The sequence below is a fragment of the Notamacropus eugenii genome (assembly GCF_028372415.1).
Source record: "Notamacropus eugenii isolate mMacEug1 chromosome Y unlocalized genomic scaffold, mMacEug1.pri_v2 SUPER_Y_unloc_1, whole genome shotgun sequence".
NCBI classification, from domain to species: domain Eukaryota; kingdom Metazoa; phylum Chordata; class Mammalia; order Diprotodontia; family Macropodidae; genus Notamacropus; species Notamacropus eugenii.
Genome location: NW_027325109.1, coordinates 879,579 through 897,278, shown reverse-complemented (window position 1 = coordinate 897,278; position 17,700 = coordinate 879,579). Strand labels below are relative to the sequence as shown.

At 36.0% G+C, this 17,700-nt stretch overlaps 1 protein-coding gene across 7 annotated transcripts in view; it reads right to left on the bottom strand.

Moving 5' to 3' along the window:
* The window catches only part of LOC140516966 (E3 ubiquitin-protein ligase HUWE1-like), a 98,601-nt gene that overhangs the window by 44,785 nt on the left and 36,116 nt on the right, over positions 1-17,700 (bottom strand). For all 7 annotated transcript variants that reach the window (XM_072627814.1, XM_072627818.1, XM_072627817.1 and 4 more), the window contains 10 exons: positions 13,284-13,341; positions 12,183-12,359; positions 9,759-10,004; positions 9,091-9,224; positions 8,790-8,878; positions 8,258-8,437; positions 7,447-7,660; positions 5,056-5,178; positions 4,319-4,553; positions 2,183-2,413 (listed from right to left, as the gene is read on the bottom strand). In XM_072627814.1, coding sequence (XP_072483915.1) covers positions 2,183-2,413; positions 4,319-4,553; positions 5,056-5,178; positions 7,447-7,660; positions 8,258-8,437; positions 8,790-8,878; positions 9,091-9,224; positions 9,759-10,004; positions 12,183-12,359; positions 13,284-13,341 — 1,687 coding nt within the window. The remainder of the gene's footprint in view (positions 1-2,182; positions 2,414-4,318; positions 4,554-5,055; positions 5,179-7,446; positions 7,661-8,257; positions 8,438-8,789; positions 8,879-9,090; positions 9,225-9,758; positions 10,005-12,182; positions 12,360-13,283; positions 13,342-17,700) is intronic.

The following is a 17,700-nucleotide window of genomic DNA, read 5'->3' as shown; positions in this document are numbered from 1 at the left end:
TCTCTACACACCCACACACATATATATCTTAATCAAAATAAAAGAAAATGAAATATTCTACATTCAAAGAATGTCAGCGTTGGAAGTATTTCAGAGATTATTTACTCTAAAGTTTTTATTTTGCAAAGGAAGAAACATTAAGAAGAAATATTTGAGAATGGGATTTGGATTTCTGAACATCAGTTTAAAACATCAAATACAAGCTCTATATCAAGGAAGGGATATACAGTTTCAGGAACTATGAAAATAACCTGGCTTTCATTGCATATGCAAACTCAGAGAGTCAGTAATTTGATTAAAAGATTAATGTATTTTTGCACCAAAAAAACAAACATTTTGCTGCAACTGCTGTGTAGAGCAATTTGGAATTGCAAAGGGTTATAAAACTGTATCCTTTGACCCAGCAACACCACTTTTATGTCTGCATCCCAAAGAAGAGAAAAGGACTCACATAAATAAAAATAATTTTTGCAGCTCTATTTGTGGTGGCAAAGAATGGGAAATTGAGAGAATGTCCATTAACTGGGGAATTGCTGAACAAGTTGTGGCATATGAAAGTAATGCAATACTATTGTGTTGTAAGAAATGATGAGCAGGCAGACTTCAGAAAACTTTAGAAAGACTTGTATTAGTTATTAGTTACTAATCAGTTCTTCTCAGCAATACAATGCTCAAACACAAGTGCAAAAGGACTGTGATGAAAAATGACAACCACACCCAAAGAACTATGGATTCTGAATACAGTTCGAAGCATACTATTTTCATGGTTTTTTCTTGGATATATTTTCCCCTTTTGTTTTGATTCTTCTTTCACATGATGAGTAATGTGGAAATATGTTCTGTCAGACTGCTTGCTTTTCTTGGGGAAGGGGGGGGAAATAAAGAGGAGAAAAATTTGGAACTTAAACTTTTATAAAAATGAATGCTGAAAACTATCTTTACATGTAATTGAAAAAAAACAAAAATGAAGAAAAAATCTGTAACAGTTTGAATGAAAGTGGGTAGACAGTAAATTGGGTAAAAAAATTAAAAATTAAAGTTTCTCTGATAAAAGTTTCTCATATCCATCCTATGCTAGGAACAGATTCAATTATATATTAGATAACTTTGTAATAAATAATTAATAGGATTGTAAATAAGAGGATCAATGAAATGTTTTAAAATGAACTACTCAATGCAAAAGGAAGGTCACAAACACAGAGGAGAGATTTTAAATTTATTATATCCCTGAAAAAGAAAAGCAATAAATAAATAAATAATAAAGATTTACAGTTTCTTGGTTTGTCATTTCCTTCTCTAGGGTCTTCAAGTCAAACAGATGATGAGTACCTGACTAAGTGTCTGAAAATGGATTTGAATTCACATCCTCCTGACTCAAAGCCCAGTGTTTTGTTCTCGTCCCACATTATAATTAAAGTGTTGAAAACATGAGGTTTTCACTGAGATTTGACTTTAACCAGTACTTGGATTTTCTTTTACAAACTGTGCAGCAATAATGGGTAGTACAGTAGACTTGGAGTCAAGAAGATCTGGTTTTGAATCTTATCTCTGAAACTTATCAGTTGTGTGACCCTGGTAAAAAGTCACTTATCCTCTTTCGGACTATTTTTGAACTGGCTAAGACTAGAATAGAAAAAGCCTAGAGAGGTTAAGTGTTATCTTTTAGAAAGGATAGTAGGGAGTTTAAGAATATTTTAATAAAGACAACCAATATGATGTGAAGGGCTTCATGATGTCATGCAATGAAAACTGGTCAACAAATGGGATATTCAGTTTGGAAAAGAGAAAAATCAAAGAGAGTATTGTAATAAAGGATTAGTAACAGGATTTTTCTTTAGTGTGGCCAATAATGTTGTTATAAGAGCAGACTCATATTTATTACTTTCTCTCCAGTTTGGAAGAGATATATATTGGTCAAGAAACTACAGTGGTCTGCCATTTCCTCCTCCAGTTCATTTTATAGAAGAGAAAAATGAGGCAAAAAGGGTTAAGGGATTTGCCCACGGTTATGTAAGTGTCTGAGTCTAGATTTGACTTCAGATGGGTCTTCTGCTGGTCTGTACATCTCTGCTTTTGCTTCCCAGAATAGATAAGTATAAAAGAAGACTTTCTAATTCAGTCTACTCACTTTACTCCTCTACCTATTCATAAAAAGGCAGAGAAATAGATGTGTATACTCAACCTGTTGCAGCTGCTGTTGGTTCACTTGAGGTTTTTGGCGGGAGCTACTTTCTTCCTGTTTAGATTCCTCCTCTCCTTTTGGTCCTTCTTTTTCCTTGCTTAGTCTCTCTTGGATAACAGGCTCTCCCTGAAGGATGTGGCACAGGATGGCAAGCATGGATTCAGCCATCCGCCCACCATAAACCTTTAGAGGCTTGCGGTTCCACAGGTTCTTTATGCAAATGAAGGCAGCCTATAAGAAATGGATGTAGCTAAGTGGTCTTTATTCAGTGACATTTTTCAATTCTTAGGCCATCCACTCCTACCCTTATGGCTAACTTCCCTCACCTGTTACTCTGCTTAACTCTTTATCACTCTGATAACTCAAGCAAAATTATTCTCAATCTTACCGCATCACTTCTGCTTAAGCTCTCTTTCAAACTGTCCTTTAATTTTAATCTCACCAATGTCTCATTCCATTTCTGTCCTCTCCTTCCATGATGCTCTCTGGAGTTTGCTTTATTATGAAGTTCATTTTATTGTGGATCTTCCTGTTCAAATTTCTTCCATATACTTGCTATTCCTAACAGAGCTGACACCTCCCACATGACACTGGATACCTGGTGATACTTTTTAGTACCAGCCATCCCTTTATTCATTCTACATTCTCCTTTTTCCACATCCTTGAAGGCAAGGTGCTTTTCTAATCTTAAGAAACAAAACAAAACATTCTAACTCTTTCCCTCTTTGTATGCATATATAAAAAACAAATTAAAATGTAACAGATGTTGTCTCCCAGTGGAGCCTAGGTCATTTCCAGTCATCGTGATGAATATCTGGTCACTGCTTTCAGATGGCTCTGGAGGAGAAGTGAGGCTGGTGACCTGCACAGCCCTCCCTCACTCAAAACAAAGTGCAAGTCATGTCATCATCTCTCTGATTTCTTCCAAAAATAAAGGATGAATGCAACAATTACATAGCTGTAACTCTCTTTTCTCAGACGCCTATAAACTGCCTCTACTTCCTTTTTCTCTAACAAATGCTTTAGTTTCTAACTGTTAAAAAGGAAGTGCTTTTTTCCATCTGTCTGAAACATGTTAATTATCAAATTGGGTGATCTTTGCTCAGCCCTCATCATTCTTGACCTTTGTTTTGCATGAAACATTGTTGGCTACTCCTCTGTTTTAGTGACAGCATACAGGTTCTGACTCTTTGGTGTCTTCTGCTGTTTTATTACTGATGAATTTGAAGTGTCTCCCAAGTTTGTATTGTGGACATTTTTCAATTTGCACATTATTTGATCTTTAAGTCTAATCAGATATTTAAAACTGGATGTCCTGTAACTATGTCAAACTTAGTATGAGTAAAGTAGAAATCATTATTTCCCCAATATTATTTTTTTACTTTATTTCTGATGAAAACACCACTACTCCTCCAGTTTCCTAGGATCATGCCATGATTTCCTTAATTTATATATCTGATTAGTTTCTAAAAACTGTGGCATGTACTTCTAAATATTAGTCTATTCCTTTTCTCTGCTTATGCAGTCACCATATTAATTCTTGCCTAGATTATTTCAAATGGCTCTGAAATTAATCTCACTGCTTTAAAACTCATCTTCCACCTGTGTCTCTACCACACAGCCAAAATTAGTTGTGAAGAGTTGAATCTTTTGCTCCACTATTCACTAAATTCCAGAGGCTCCCTATTCAAGAGTAAAATATAAACTCTAGATTTTAAAATTTCATGGACCCATATTTTCAGTCTCATTAGGCATTACGCCCTAGGGAACAAAAATGAACATTCCATCTTCTTAATCTGTGCCTTTGTATTAGTCTTCCTCATGCCTGGAATTTACTCATGGTTTCTCATTTTCTTCATTATGCATGAAACCTATGTTAACCCCTCCAATTACAAGTAACCCCAGTTCCAACTTCTTTATATTTATGCTGAATATACTTATATTTGTCCTTATTTCTGCCCTAATAGAATAAAACCTTGTGGTCTTCCTTTGTGGGTTTGTTAGTCTCCACAGACAGCAGAGTATTCCCTCTCCTTTGCTGATACTTAGTAATGGCTTAAACAATGCTTTTTAACTGCCACAAAATCATGTATTTTAGTGTAATGTCTTCTAGGAATAGGAAACTACCAAACTAACCTTCTGAGTCACTACAAGGAAGCGAAGAGCACTAAACTGTGCATAGTTTTGGCCCCCAGGCAGCTTAGAAGGGAGGGAGTGTGGGGACTCAAGTACTGTTGTTGGGTTCACCATTTTTTCTACTAGCATAAGCCAAGCATCCAAAAACTCTCCTGTGCCATCAGGTAGGTCTGGATGTTCAAGTCCCTCAGATATGGGAATTTTGCCTCCCATGGAAACAGCCCAATTGAAAGTCCTACATGGGAAAACAGAAAAGGGTATGAGAAAAATATCAGTGAGATAGAGTGGAACATTCCAGTGCCTGCCAATCCCTCCTTTGTTTTATTATCTTCTGTTTCTAATTCACCATTCATAAACTTGACTCAAACTACAGTGCTTTATAACACTTAATTTGGAATTTTTCTTATTCAAATCAAGTGGTACATGTTCATAAGATATTCTTTAATATAAATAGAGATTCCAGGAGGTCCATTTTTTGGGGGGGAGAAACTCCAATTTCCATCTCTAAAGTACAAAGGGGGAACCATGTCCTTAGGCCACTTACAGTACTAACTTCATCTTGGAAAAAAAAAGGATGGTATTGGAACACATCCAAAAGATTTCCTTTCCAGGCACCCCTAATGGCTTTAGATATTTCCCTCCCTTAGTGAGCATGCCTTGTCACATGACAGAGGATTAACTTCCATTAAAAACTGATCCAATTCTCTGGCAAGAGACCACACAGTATAATTTCTTACTCAAAAAGAGCATTGTGTCCACCACAGCAGAGGAATTTCTGTAGCATGAGGTAATAAGGAAATTTTCTCTCATCAAACAGCATTGGGGAAGTGAAGCCAACTGAACAGATGAAAAAAGTCAGCCTGTAGGAAAAAAAGGCAAAGTGGGCTAACTTTTCCCAACTACACACCATAACTATGAAATAAGACCAAATGAATTGTTTCAGATCATTAAATAGCCATGGGAATAGGGACTAATCTGTCTAATTTGAGGGGCAACAGATCAGTTGCACAAACTCTAAGATATAAAAGGCCTTTCTCACCCAAATTTGTAAGATAGAGAGACAGTACAAACAGTATAAGACAAGTACAGGATGTAAAGTCAGAAACTTTTAAAAATTTTCTTCTATATGCATTAGTCTAGTAAGTCACAATTAGGATCCACATTTTAAAAAATCAAAAACAAGGGACTCTGCCCGTTACACATTTACCACTGGGGAGTTTAACACACTAAAACTGAGCAGTCTGCTCTTAGATAAAACAAAAATTCTCTTTGTCTCTGCTTTACTCTATGTTTCTGACAATAAAAATTCATCTTTCAGTTGGTGCCACAGTTCAGAGAACAAAGACATTCAGAAATTAGGAAGACCTGAGCTCAAATATGGCTTCAACATTTATTAGGTCTATCATGACACTGAACCTTAGTTTTCTTATCTGCAAAATGGGAATAACAGCATCTAAACCCCTGTATTGTTTAAAGAATCAAAGGAGATAGTATTTATAAAGCACTTAGCATAGTGACAAGTACGTAGTTGGCACTGAATAAATGTTTGTTTCATTTTCCTTCACCTTCTTTCTCATCATCATCTCCCATCATATAGTTTTACTTTTGTCCACAGTGCCTGGAACATAATACATAAGAAATACTCGTCTATTTATTCCTTCACTGGACCCAGACTTTTTGTTTTATGAAGAAAGTCTAAAGAGTTCTTCTCTAGGCAGGGTACTCTCTTTTTTTTAAACTCTATTTACCTTCTGAACTCTTTTCTGATTTTCAGTCTTACATCTCTGATACCTATTGTACATCTTGAAAAGGATGTTAAACTCAACATATCCAAAGAAGAACTCAAGATTTCACCTTGTAAACCCTTCTCCCAACCCTGCCCCTACTTTCTCTATTACTGTCAGGGCACTATCATTTTTCTAGCTTCTAGAATTATCTAGGATAGAAGGGGGGAATCTGTAGCCTCAAAGCCACATGTAGTTTCTCATCTCTGACTCAGGAGTTTTTCTGGATTTGTCACTCTTTCTCATGCCTCACATACAATGACTTGCCAAGATCTTTTCAATATCTCTACTTTTTTTCTATGATACCACTACTCCACTAAAGCAATGCAATAGCTACTGCTTCAAATCTCTTCCTATTGATTCAGCCCCTAGTGTTAAGTGTTTAAAGTTCAGCCACTAATGTGCTTTTTCTCAAGTATGTGTCTGATCTTATCCAACCCCAACTCTATAAACTCCAGTGGTTCCCTATAAGGAGAGCTAGGTGGTGTAAAGCAGAGGGCATTGGATCTGGAGTCAGGAAGAACTGAATTTAAATCCATCCTTTAACATTTACTGTGTACTCCTGGGCAGGTAGCTTTTCCCACATTTCCTCATCTGAAAAATGCGGATAATAAACACCTTCGTAGGGCTGTTATGAAGATTAAATGAGGCAAAAGTTGTAAGATGCTTGTAAGCAGTTGTAAAAAATTTGTTAAACACTGTCCTCACAGATGAAGCACTATGTAAATATTATAAGGTCATTATAATCTGTATCTGGAAATTTTCAGTTTTGTCACTGTTTATTCCCCTTGATCCTCTAAGATCTAATGACACTGGACTCCCTTCTGTTTCTCACATACACCCTCCTCCTTCTATGTGATGGGAATTTTCACTTGTTGTCCCCAATGTCTGGAACTTTTCCTTCCTCATTTGTCTTCTAATTTCCCTGCCTTCCTTCAAGTTTCAGCTAACATACTAACTTCTACAAGAAATATTTCATAATCACTTTTAATACTAATGTCTACTATCTCCAGTTTAATCTGTGTCTTATTTGTACAGAGCTGTGAACTCAGGAGTATCTTTTACATTTCTTTTTATCGAAAGAGCTTATTACAGTTTCTGGAACACAGCAAACATTTAATAAATGCTTATTCACTTATTGAGGCCCTTCAAGTTAAGATGACAAATTAAAAGCAGAGGAGATAAACCTAGGCACTTAATTGCAAATCACAGGGTTGCTTTAAATTATACTGTCATTACCAAAAAACTCTGACTTGACATGTACTATGAATTATCCTCCCTCTTAATTTTGTTGTAAACAGTCAAAAACTAAACACACACAAACACACTGCCAGAGTGTTTCACCTGAATCTTGGTGTAGGTGTATAAGGTGGGGGCTGCCAGGATAAGCCCTTAGTGAGTAGTTTGGAGAGAGCTGAGGCTATTGACCTCGCTGCAGGTGTTGGTACTGTAGTGCTGGCTGAATGATGGCTCCTCCTTTGGCGGACAGGAGATCCCACACAGAGTTTAACAAGAAGCCCAAAAAGATCAGCAAGAGCTCGGCCTAACCTGGAGGAGGCTAAATTTCCAAAATATGACTCGTTTACACATGAAAAAAATTTAATCATTTGCCAATTAAAATGGACAATTATGTAAAGTGAAACTCAAACACAGCTCTCTATAAAGTTGACTTTATCTCTATTACAATGCTTTAGCAAAAGATGTAATAAATATTCTTCTATGCTTGACATAGGGCAAGCGTATCATCCTATGGAAGACAAAAGGGTAGTTCTACACAGTAAAAAACTCAGAGGGATAAATGCACACAAATACTGACAATGGGAAGGGAACAAGGATTAAATAACAAACATACAAATATCCACCCAAAATAGTTAAAATAGTCCTAGAACTAGATAAAATGAATTCTCTAGAAAATAAAAAAAGTCAGGAACACACACAAAATCCAAAATTTTCTTGCGGTCATTTTTCTATCTGTAATGCCATCCTCTTAGAACTTACTGGGTAACTTGTACTAACCATCAAGTCAACAATTATGTTTATAACATAGGGAAGTTAAGTTCAAGTTTCCTAAAACAATTAAAGTATTTCTATAAAGCATGGAAGTTCTCCAAAAGAAGGAAAGGTCAAGAATTGACTTCCATGTTAAATCACTCACCTGACAGCAAAGGTTTAATCTTTTTGATCCTTGCTACCATAGCTGGTGAGATTTTAGATTTCCCTTTGGAGTCTGATGTACAAGGTTCATCAGTTTCCATAGGTGTCAGAGTATCTCCATCTAGTCCAATGGTTTCCAAAAGACCCTGGGCAGAAGCTTCAGTGATTCCTGTTTCTCTTTCTAGAAATGTAAAATAGGAGAACTAAGAGAGTGGCATGAATAAAAGCTGGTACCTCATTAGGTTAGAGTTAATCCTCTGAAGCTAGGATGACTGATGTGTTGGGGATACTCACTTTGGCTTTAAATTTTGTGGTAATGAGAAATCTAATGGAAAACATATTAGTTAAGCTTTTTCCAAGGACAAACCTAGGTTCTTAAACCTAAACAAGTTAGGTATTTTTTAGAATGGCCTTCACAACTGAAGTACAAAAGCCCTATCAAAAAAAGAGTTTGTGTATAAATCCTCTTTACCTGAATATTATATTTAAAAAACCCAAAAACATAGAAACTGGAAATATCTTTTTAGGCTTACCTGTTCTCTTTACTTCCTGGGCTGTCTTTTCCTCTCTTGGAATCAGTTTCTGTAAGTCCATTTGACCAAATTCACATTCTGAGGGGAGGCTGTAAATGTATCAGCAATGGAGAAAAAAAAAGTATGCTTATTTGAACACCACCAAAATGATACTATCTCTAGAGTCACCAGTCTTGCCTAGCTACTATATCCATGTAAACAAAAGATATAGCCCCTTCTATGCCTTAAACCACTACAAGGATTAAATAATTACTAAATTATAAGGATGGAATGTTACCTTTCTTTTTTTCATTGCTTTTACCTGTTTGGGGTACACAGTGAAAGTAAGACTGTACTTTCCCAGACCAAGGAACAATACAATTGGCTCAGCTTACTCAGGACACTGAGACCCAGCTGGGAGCCCCACTGATTCACTGAGATGGAACGGATCTCACTCTGTGAAGAAAGAAGGTGATGATTCCCCTTGAGCAGAAGAATTTAGAATAACTCATAATACATTAGCTTTAGACTACATCCTTCCCCAGGAACAAGATTTCCTCTTTCTAGGCCTGAATCCTGCACATAAATGCTTTCTACTACTGCTTTGTACTGTTACAATAAGAGACTTCTTAGATAAGTGTCTTCATATAGACACAATCCTCTTCTGGTCTAATAGGAACTGTTCATAGTCCCAATATTCCCAGTGCTCCTCAATTCCTTAAGACTTACTATGCAATGAAATTATGAGGCTTTCAAACTGAACATACATTGAGAAAAAAATGTTACTGTTTCAAAGCAGTATTCAATGATTTCTTGAATACATAAGTACTTTGAGATCAGTACTACAAATGGTGAAGTGATGATGGCACCTTCAATCAAAGATTACACTTAATAATTGTAATTATGTAAGAGACCAAAGTAGATGGAAGGCTTTCAGGTATGAGAATTAATTCATGGGTTCAGGAGATTAATCTTTGAGGTTACTCTTACCTGTCCAACCCTGCAGGTATGAACAAACATCATGATATATGCATGAGCAGCTGTGAGTGCATGTAGGAGGGGGGTGGCCTGGGCAGAGTATGTGGCATCTGCAACATTGCTTGAACAAGCAAGTTCTCGAAGCAGCACTGATCCACCAGGGGACTCAACTGGCCGATGCAGCAATTCCAAGGAGGAGAGGACAGAATCCAATTGCAGGAGTCCTTCTTGAAGGATTTTTGGTTGATGTGACAGAGTCTGCAACAAAGTAAAGGTTTTTAGGCTACATTTTCCAGAGCAATTTTTGACTTCTAGAGAAAAAACAACTTTGCTTTTCACCTGAGGACTGTGAAGTTCATATTCACACTGGAGTAACTTATTAGAAGGTCCACTGGAATGACTTAACCAGAATTTGTTTAACTTCAGTAAATTCACACTGGATATAAGATGAAGTAAGTGGCCTAACACAATGTTCTCTCTTGCTGTCTCAGTGAAACCAGACAGATGATTCTAAGTTTATTTATTGAATTTATGCTTTTTTTTCTAAGAGAAGATGCAGCTGCTTGCTCTTAATGAATGAGAATTAAGGCCACAGGGACAGCAGCTTTAGATGGCTAACTAGATTGCTAAAAAATAATATTCAATTTTCACTGTTTTTCTGAAGGCCAGATTTTTTATTTCTCATTTACTCTGCGTGTATTTTTATGGATATCTTTATTTATGTATTTTCCCCACTAGGATTCAAACAGTTTGAAGGCAGACAACTTTTGCCTCTCTCTGTATCCTAGTGTAAGGAACTTAACACAGTGTCCTGTTGTCCGCTGGTTGATGATGTGAGTACTTCTATAAAATGCTTCAAGAAAATGATAATTCCCGCCATAAAGATATCTGGAGAGCACAAAATGAAAATAAACGAACAGTTGGTATTATAGGGGTAACAACAGAGATGGAAGCTGACCGTCTCTTTTCAGAAAATAAGAATGTTAAAAAAAATCATTTAAAAATACATATTCTTTTTTTAACTCTGAGATCTCAATACTATACATTTACTCAAAAGACATCAAAGATAAACCAGCCATCATTGAAGGGAGAAGTCACTGCATTGATGGGGGTCTAACTTCCTACCACCTGGGTAAATAAGCATAGAAATGGAAATGGCAAATTGCCTCTTTCTCATTTCTCAAGCCTACCAGTTTTGCTTCCAGTCCAATCATTATAGCCATCATCCAGGGAGGCAACTCCTCTACAGAAGGTCCCTCCCTATCTGAAGACAGGGAGAGTAAGAAAGAAGGAGAGAAAGGGCAAAAAGGGGCAGGTTGTGCCAATAAGTCAAACCACCACCACCTTAACCCCTATCACACCTTGATGGGGACACACCAGGACTGAGAACAACAGTCTTGGGAATAGCAATGCCTTCCCCTTCCTGCTCTCTGTGGTGATGCAGCCTGGGGACAGTGCTGCAGCTACAGAAGATCCAGCTGGTCCTTGCTACCACATTCCTTTCCTCTGGCCAGTGGTTCCACGCCAGAGGAGTAGATTTTATCAATGGAAGTGACATGAAGGAAGAAACACTAGCATCTACTTTGCTCCTGTTTACTAAGAACTGTGAGACTTTCCATTCTGACTGCAGCCAAAACCTTCTCTGTAAGTTGTTTGCCTAATTAGACTGTGAGCTCCTGAAAACTGGGCCCATATAATTTTGTTTAGCAAGAAAAAAAGTGCTGAATAAATGTTTCTATTCACTTACTCATTCATAATGTTCAGTTTTTGCCCCCGAGAAGAGGATATACTACCCTATGTTCTGAAAAGTGAATTCAGAAGTTTATGTTTACATCTTGTTAAAATTAACATTTTTTGAAAGGACTGGATGCTCATTACAGAGGTTAGGGAATAAGGGTGTAGAATGTTGCATCTCAAATGTGGTTGACATGTTGATTAGCTTTGCTGAACTACATTATTAATTTTAAAAAATTTTATTATTGGATAAGGACAAAGGAAGGAAGATGTCTACTTTGCAAATGAATGTGCTGTAAAACCAATTTGGAAAAAATAAAATTAAATTAAACAATCTATTATATGCTAATCAGCAACAGAGAAGTAGGGATGCCAGTGATGGACAAGATTAATTCATTGCTTGTGAAATGAAAATCATTTATAGTGGTCCTCCTATTTCTAATGTAAAAATACTGATTTATAATACATTTTTGGTGATACCAGACTGGAATAAAAAAAAATTTATAAAAGGTAAATGATATTAAACAAATGTCTCTCCATTTTGTCTATACTTATCTGCATAAGTCAATATGGAAGAATTAATTAACAAAGAAATCTCACTTTTCATTTCAGTTCAAAATACCCAAATTGATCTCTATACGGATTTTTTTCTAATGCAGATGATCAAAACGATAAACTACAGACTACTGCTCTACTTCTTACCAGTATAGCTTTGCAGACCCCTCCAACAGCCTGGCAAGCAGCTGATGTTGGAAAGTCAATAGGCAGATTGGGAAGGCCCAAAATGGAGACTAGGGGTAGCACTCCTTTTTGGCTCACAAATTCCTGGCAATGGTCATCTGTTATGTTGTTGTTTAGAATGAAATCTACAAATTTCACCTAGGAAAGAAAAAGTCAATTGGCAGAAGTTATTAGCAACAGTGGAGGAAGGCTAAGGCCAAAGAAATGAGAGAAGAGGGACAGTATAAGGGTTGTGCTTTTTAAGTCAAATACAAAAAGTTCAGTATAGTTTTTAAACTGTGTTAATATTATCAAAATGCTAACTTGATAAATCTTCCATCATTTCTTCAATTAATCATTATCTGTAATATTCTATAACCCATTTCCTTAGTGACATTTAAAGTAAGCACACTTTTTCATAGACAGTTTTCAGAACATGGAAGAAACCTCAGCTATCAACAGCCAATTTTAAGCAAAAATGCTCTAAAAATCACTAATTAGAGAAGTACAAATTAAAACTCCTAGGAATTACCTCATCAGATTAGCTAGGATGACAAAAATTGATAAATGTTTAATGTTAGGTAAATGTATAAACTAATCAAACCATAAATCCATTCTGAACTGTGTTTCACACCTCTCATAAGTATTTGAGGCCAAAACTATTAATCTGTATATGCCCTTTGACCAGTAGACTAACTCTATAAATCTAAAGAAATTTAAAAAGAACCTTTTTGTAAAAAGAAAAAAGCTCTTTCGTGGCAGCAAAGAAATGTGTAAAAACAAGGGGATGGTCGCGAAGTGGGGAATGGTTGTTTAAGCTGTGGTATATAAATATGATATACTACTGTGCTTTAAGAAATTAGGAGGATGGCACTGTGTAACTCAACATAAGATTTGCAAAAAAGAGGAATAACCTAACCCCACTGTTCTGGCTTCATGGAAATGAATTCCTAGGAAGAGTCTGCTATCTACCACCAAACACAAAACAAGGAAAGTGTATTTTGCCTCATCTTTTCTTTGATTGGTCAAACCCATTCAAGCAGTAAAATTCATCACTACTTTTTTAACAAAACAAAAGCTTACCACATTTAGGATGTAATCCATTAGCGGAATAGGGTTCCTCTCTTCAGTTTCAAAAACCCTGTTGAGGAGGGAAGAGCAAAAGGGATAGTTAGAAGAGAGATGGTATGGGAAAAGACAGAGAAGATAATTTTATATTGTATTCTTTTCATACATACAAATCAACTCAGAGAGAATAGAGAGCCAGTTTTCCTAAAGCAATTGGTCTTAGACAAAGCATATCAAAAGTAGGAAAGCACTACTGAAGGGGAAAATACCTATACACTTGGCTTCACATTTTTGAGGGACTGAATTTTCAAGAATATACCACTATCTTTTTAACTTCATGTTTTTCAACTCTGCTGGGGTAAAAAGGTGTAACACTGAGCTTTATATTTTCTTTCTCCCTCTAATTTATTCCTTCATTTAGTTGCTCCATTTAATAGAGTCCTCCAAGCATTAAACGGCCATATAAGTTTAGCAAAAAATTAAGCCCAAATCTTGAGGACTACAATACAAGAAATACAAGTCATTAAAAATAAAAGAGGAAATAAAAATGACAAATATCTAAAATCAGTCCCACTGACAAGTTCTCTGAAGGACTAAATATTTATATAACATTCTACGCCTCTCTCCCTTAAAGAAGATGAAGAAAAAAATAAAGCCAGGTTTTCATTGATTTTAAGAGATTTAAGAAAAAAAAAGTGGTGCAGGTCAGGGTAGAAAACATAGTAAAAATTTTTTTAAAATATAACAACAAAACAGAAATAGGTACATGGAGAAAAAGCAGGGTGAATTGTAAGCTAGGTAAAAAATTCTACATATGCTTAAGAAAAGCTGTGAAGCGCAAGAAATATCTGAATGTAGTTTGTAAAAGAGTTTAAGTGAGAGACCAGAGCTTAAAATATTCTTCTTTCTTCTACTCTATAGTCACATTCCTTATAAGCCGCTTTTCTTCACTGCCAATAGTACTGTTGATGAGTTGGCCTCACCTATCTTTTCCACAAAAGCTCAAGCTGAATAGATTAGTAATACTGTTGTTACTTTATCAAACATCTGCCAATGTCCAAACAAAACAAATAAGAAAGCTTGTGAAGAGGCAGTTTATGTAAACCGAGATGGTCTCCCTTTATGTGCAACTACAGACATGAAAAAGGTTTAAAATACAGAGTTGCTTTGGAAATTTTAGTGTAATTTCCACTGCCACTGTAACACAAATTATGTCTTTTAAATGACAATAATTTTATTGATCTCACTGTATTCTTCCTTTGAGCCTGAATGTAGCTGGGAATATTCAGACTGGTCAGCAAGAACTGGGTTTCCTGGTAAAATTCACTTTTTAAGTAGGGGTAGGTAAATGTTCTGTGAAAAGAAATCTTAAGAGAAGGGTTAGTCAGATAAAGAAATATGATATATTGTGATCAAAATATTTTTAGGGAGTATAGGTATCAGGAAGTACAAATGGATGTTTAAATAGCTTACTATAGAAAAGACAAAAATAGCAATGGTATCCAATGGCTCTTAAATTCCCAATTTAAGGACGATTACAATAAATTAACATAGAATATGTTATTAGAGACAAATGTGAAATTATCTTTTTGTCTTTAAAACTTTTGCCTGAAGGCAAAGAATGATAACTATCTCCAGAGGGTGGCCAAATATAAAAAGGGTTACTAAAAACAACATTTTCTGTAACGGGGGTTTTTTATAGATTCACTGGAGTTCCCTAGTTTACACAGTGGATTTAGGAGGAACTTAATCAGAGTACCCTTAACAGGATTTTGTACAAGAACTTTGGGTCTCAGTTATGGTGTCAAATCAGAAGTATACTGTGAGAATGGATATCAAGAGGTTGTGGGAGTTATTAACTGTACAAGTACTTAATGATAGCTTCTGTGTCTCTTATTTTGGATATAATTAAATAAAAATCCATTACTTGTCTATATTTTCCAATGTAGTCAGGTAATTTTAAAAATAAGTTTTGGAGGAAGCATGTTAAAAGCTATTTCTTCTTTTAATTAGAGCTTACAATTTTCGTATAATTATGGAAAAATACAATATGGCCAAAAAATATACATCCAATATGGTGAGGAAAGCTGAGTGAGGTTCTTATACATATTATAATTGAAACAAAGGATTCCTATGTCTACTACTATGACAGATGCTATTTAATAGCAGTTTGCTTTTTTACCTGGTAAAAAGCTCAGGATAACTATTTCTTATTATGAATTTTAATTTATATTTCTGCAATTTGACAAGCAGCAGACATTTAAAGGAGGGCCCATATCCAAAGATATTAACACCTTTTTCTATACTTATGATGTAATGTTGATTAGACTAAATGAGACCAAGATAGTACAGAGAGTGGAGAAGACAGTAGTAAGAGACAAAAAACGGGGAGGTCAACTCTAAAAAAATTTAGATTATGTTCAGCTTGGTTCCTTTTAACATTAATCTGTTGCAAAAAAAAACTGGCAAAGGCTGTGATTTCCAGTTTTAATGGAAAGCTGGATGAAGTACTACCTAGCTCTTAGGGAACACTCTCTTGCTTTGTTTACTCATGGCTTAAGCCTACCACATGCAGCTCAGTGATGGGAATACTAGCAAATTCTTCTACAGGACAAAGCAAGAAATAACTGGTGTATAAGAAAAAAAATTAGTTAACAAGTATTAATTAAGTGCTTACTATGTGCCAGGAACTTTTCTAAATACTTTTTGCAAATTTTATCTTCAGAATCCTGGGAAGCAGGTGCTATTATGAAACCCATTTTAGGTGGTTAAGTGACTTGTCCAAGGTCATTCTATCAGTAAACATCTGAATCACATTAGAATTCAGGTCTCCCTGACTCCAGGACCAGTTTATCCACTGTCCTAAGGTCAGGGCAAATATTTTTCAACTGGCTCCTGTTGACTGGCCTTCTACTTGCATAGAAGGAACAGAATTAGACAATTCTCTCTTTTTTGAGATCAAGATCAACAGAAGACTTCTGCTAATATTTCCCAGTGCACAGTATTTTAGACGGCATGTCATTATTTATCAGACCTATCACATACCCCCTGTGTTGAGCTGAATAGTCAAGCTGATTATAGGGACCATGATGCTATCTCCTTTGGATATGTGATCCTGAGACTGACAACACGAATGCCCTTAGCCAAGGCTGATGCAATTAACTTCTGCTAAATTATGTTCTTCATGGCAATGAGTGTTACCTGCCTTTTGAAGGTCTTTGAGACTGGCAAATGCATTTTTCTTTCTCCTACCCAGGGCAAGGAATGTCTTGTCATTGCAAATTAAATCCTTCACTGTGGAAGCTGCCCCCAATCAATGTCTTGACAAAAAAATGTTTCTGAGGGAACTGGTGCTTTTCAAAAACTTATGATTTCGGTACCCATTTTATTCTGATTTTAGGCTTACTGTCATCATATTTTGCTGTGTTTTTCCATATATAGTTTCATCATTATTTGGGCTCAGTGTGTCTTACTTTTTAAGAGATTGCATTTTTTGATAAATTGGTGATACTTAAAATTTAGAGAGTGTTTTCAATTGTTTTTTGAAAGTCTTCAAGAAGACTCACCTGATGAGGAAGGATTACTTTTAGACACAGTCCCAATTAACAAACTTCAGCCCATTCTGAATCCATTGTCTCTGTACAGTAACCTTTTAGAATTTTGTTTTTAGAATTTTAGAATTCTGTTACCTCAGAAGGATCTAGACAACCCAGGGAAATCGTTCATATCCCCATTAATTGCTAAGCTTCCTTTCCCCCAGGAATGGCTCATGTAACACCTTCCAGAGAGGGCCTGGGGAACCAAGGTGTAGAATTATTTGGGAGGTACTTTGCCTTTCAATGATAGAGGGAACGTAAAATGGAATAATCACAGGGAACAAGAATTCATGCACCTGGAAGATCCTTTAGCTGATTCTTCAGAGTACAGAGAACAAATCACAGCTCACAGGCCAAGTCTGACTTACCATTTGTTTCTAAAATGATCACAAAACCAGTCAGCAGTCTATAGTTTGCCAACTCTCATTTTACAGGAACATGAAGGAAAAGCTTTAGCCCAAAGACTACACAAAAAAGAATTCAGAAGAATTGTCTAAGGGGATGAAATATCTGGGTTTTGTTTAAGCATATTCCCACTCTTGGGAACATCATTCACTGGATTGATTTTTCTGTCACTTGAGGAATAAAGACTGGCATTACAAGTTTCCCACAACCCCTGTGTAAAAGCTTTTCAAATCTAGTTTCTTTGCTTTAACCAATGTGGACAAGGGGAAGAAGTTAACTTGTCTAAATCACTGTTTTTTTAAACTTTATTAACTATATCCTTTTATTATGAATGGGTTGATTTTTATGGCATTATAGGCAAAGCCTGACGCACTCTATTCGTAAACTTTACTACCTGAAACTGTATTAGGAGCTGGAGTTACAAAGAAATA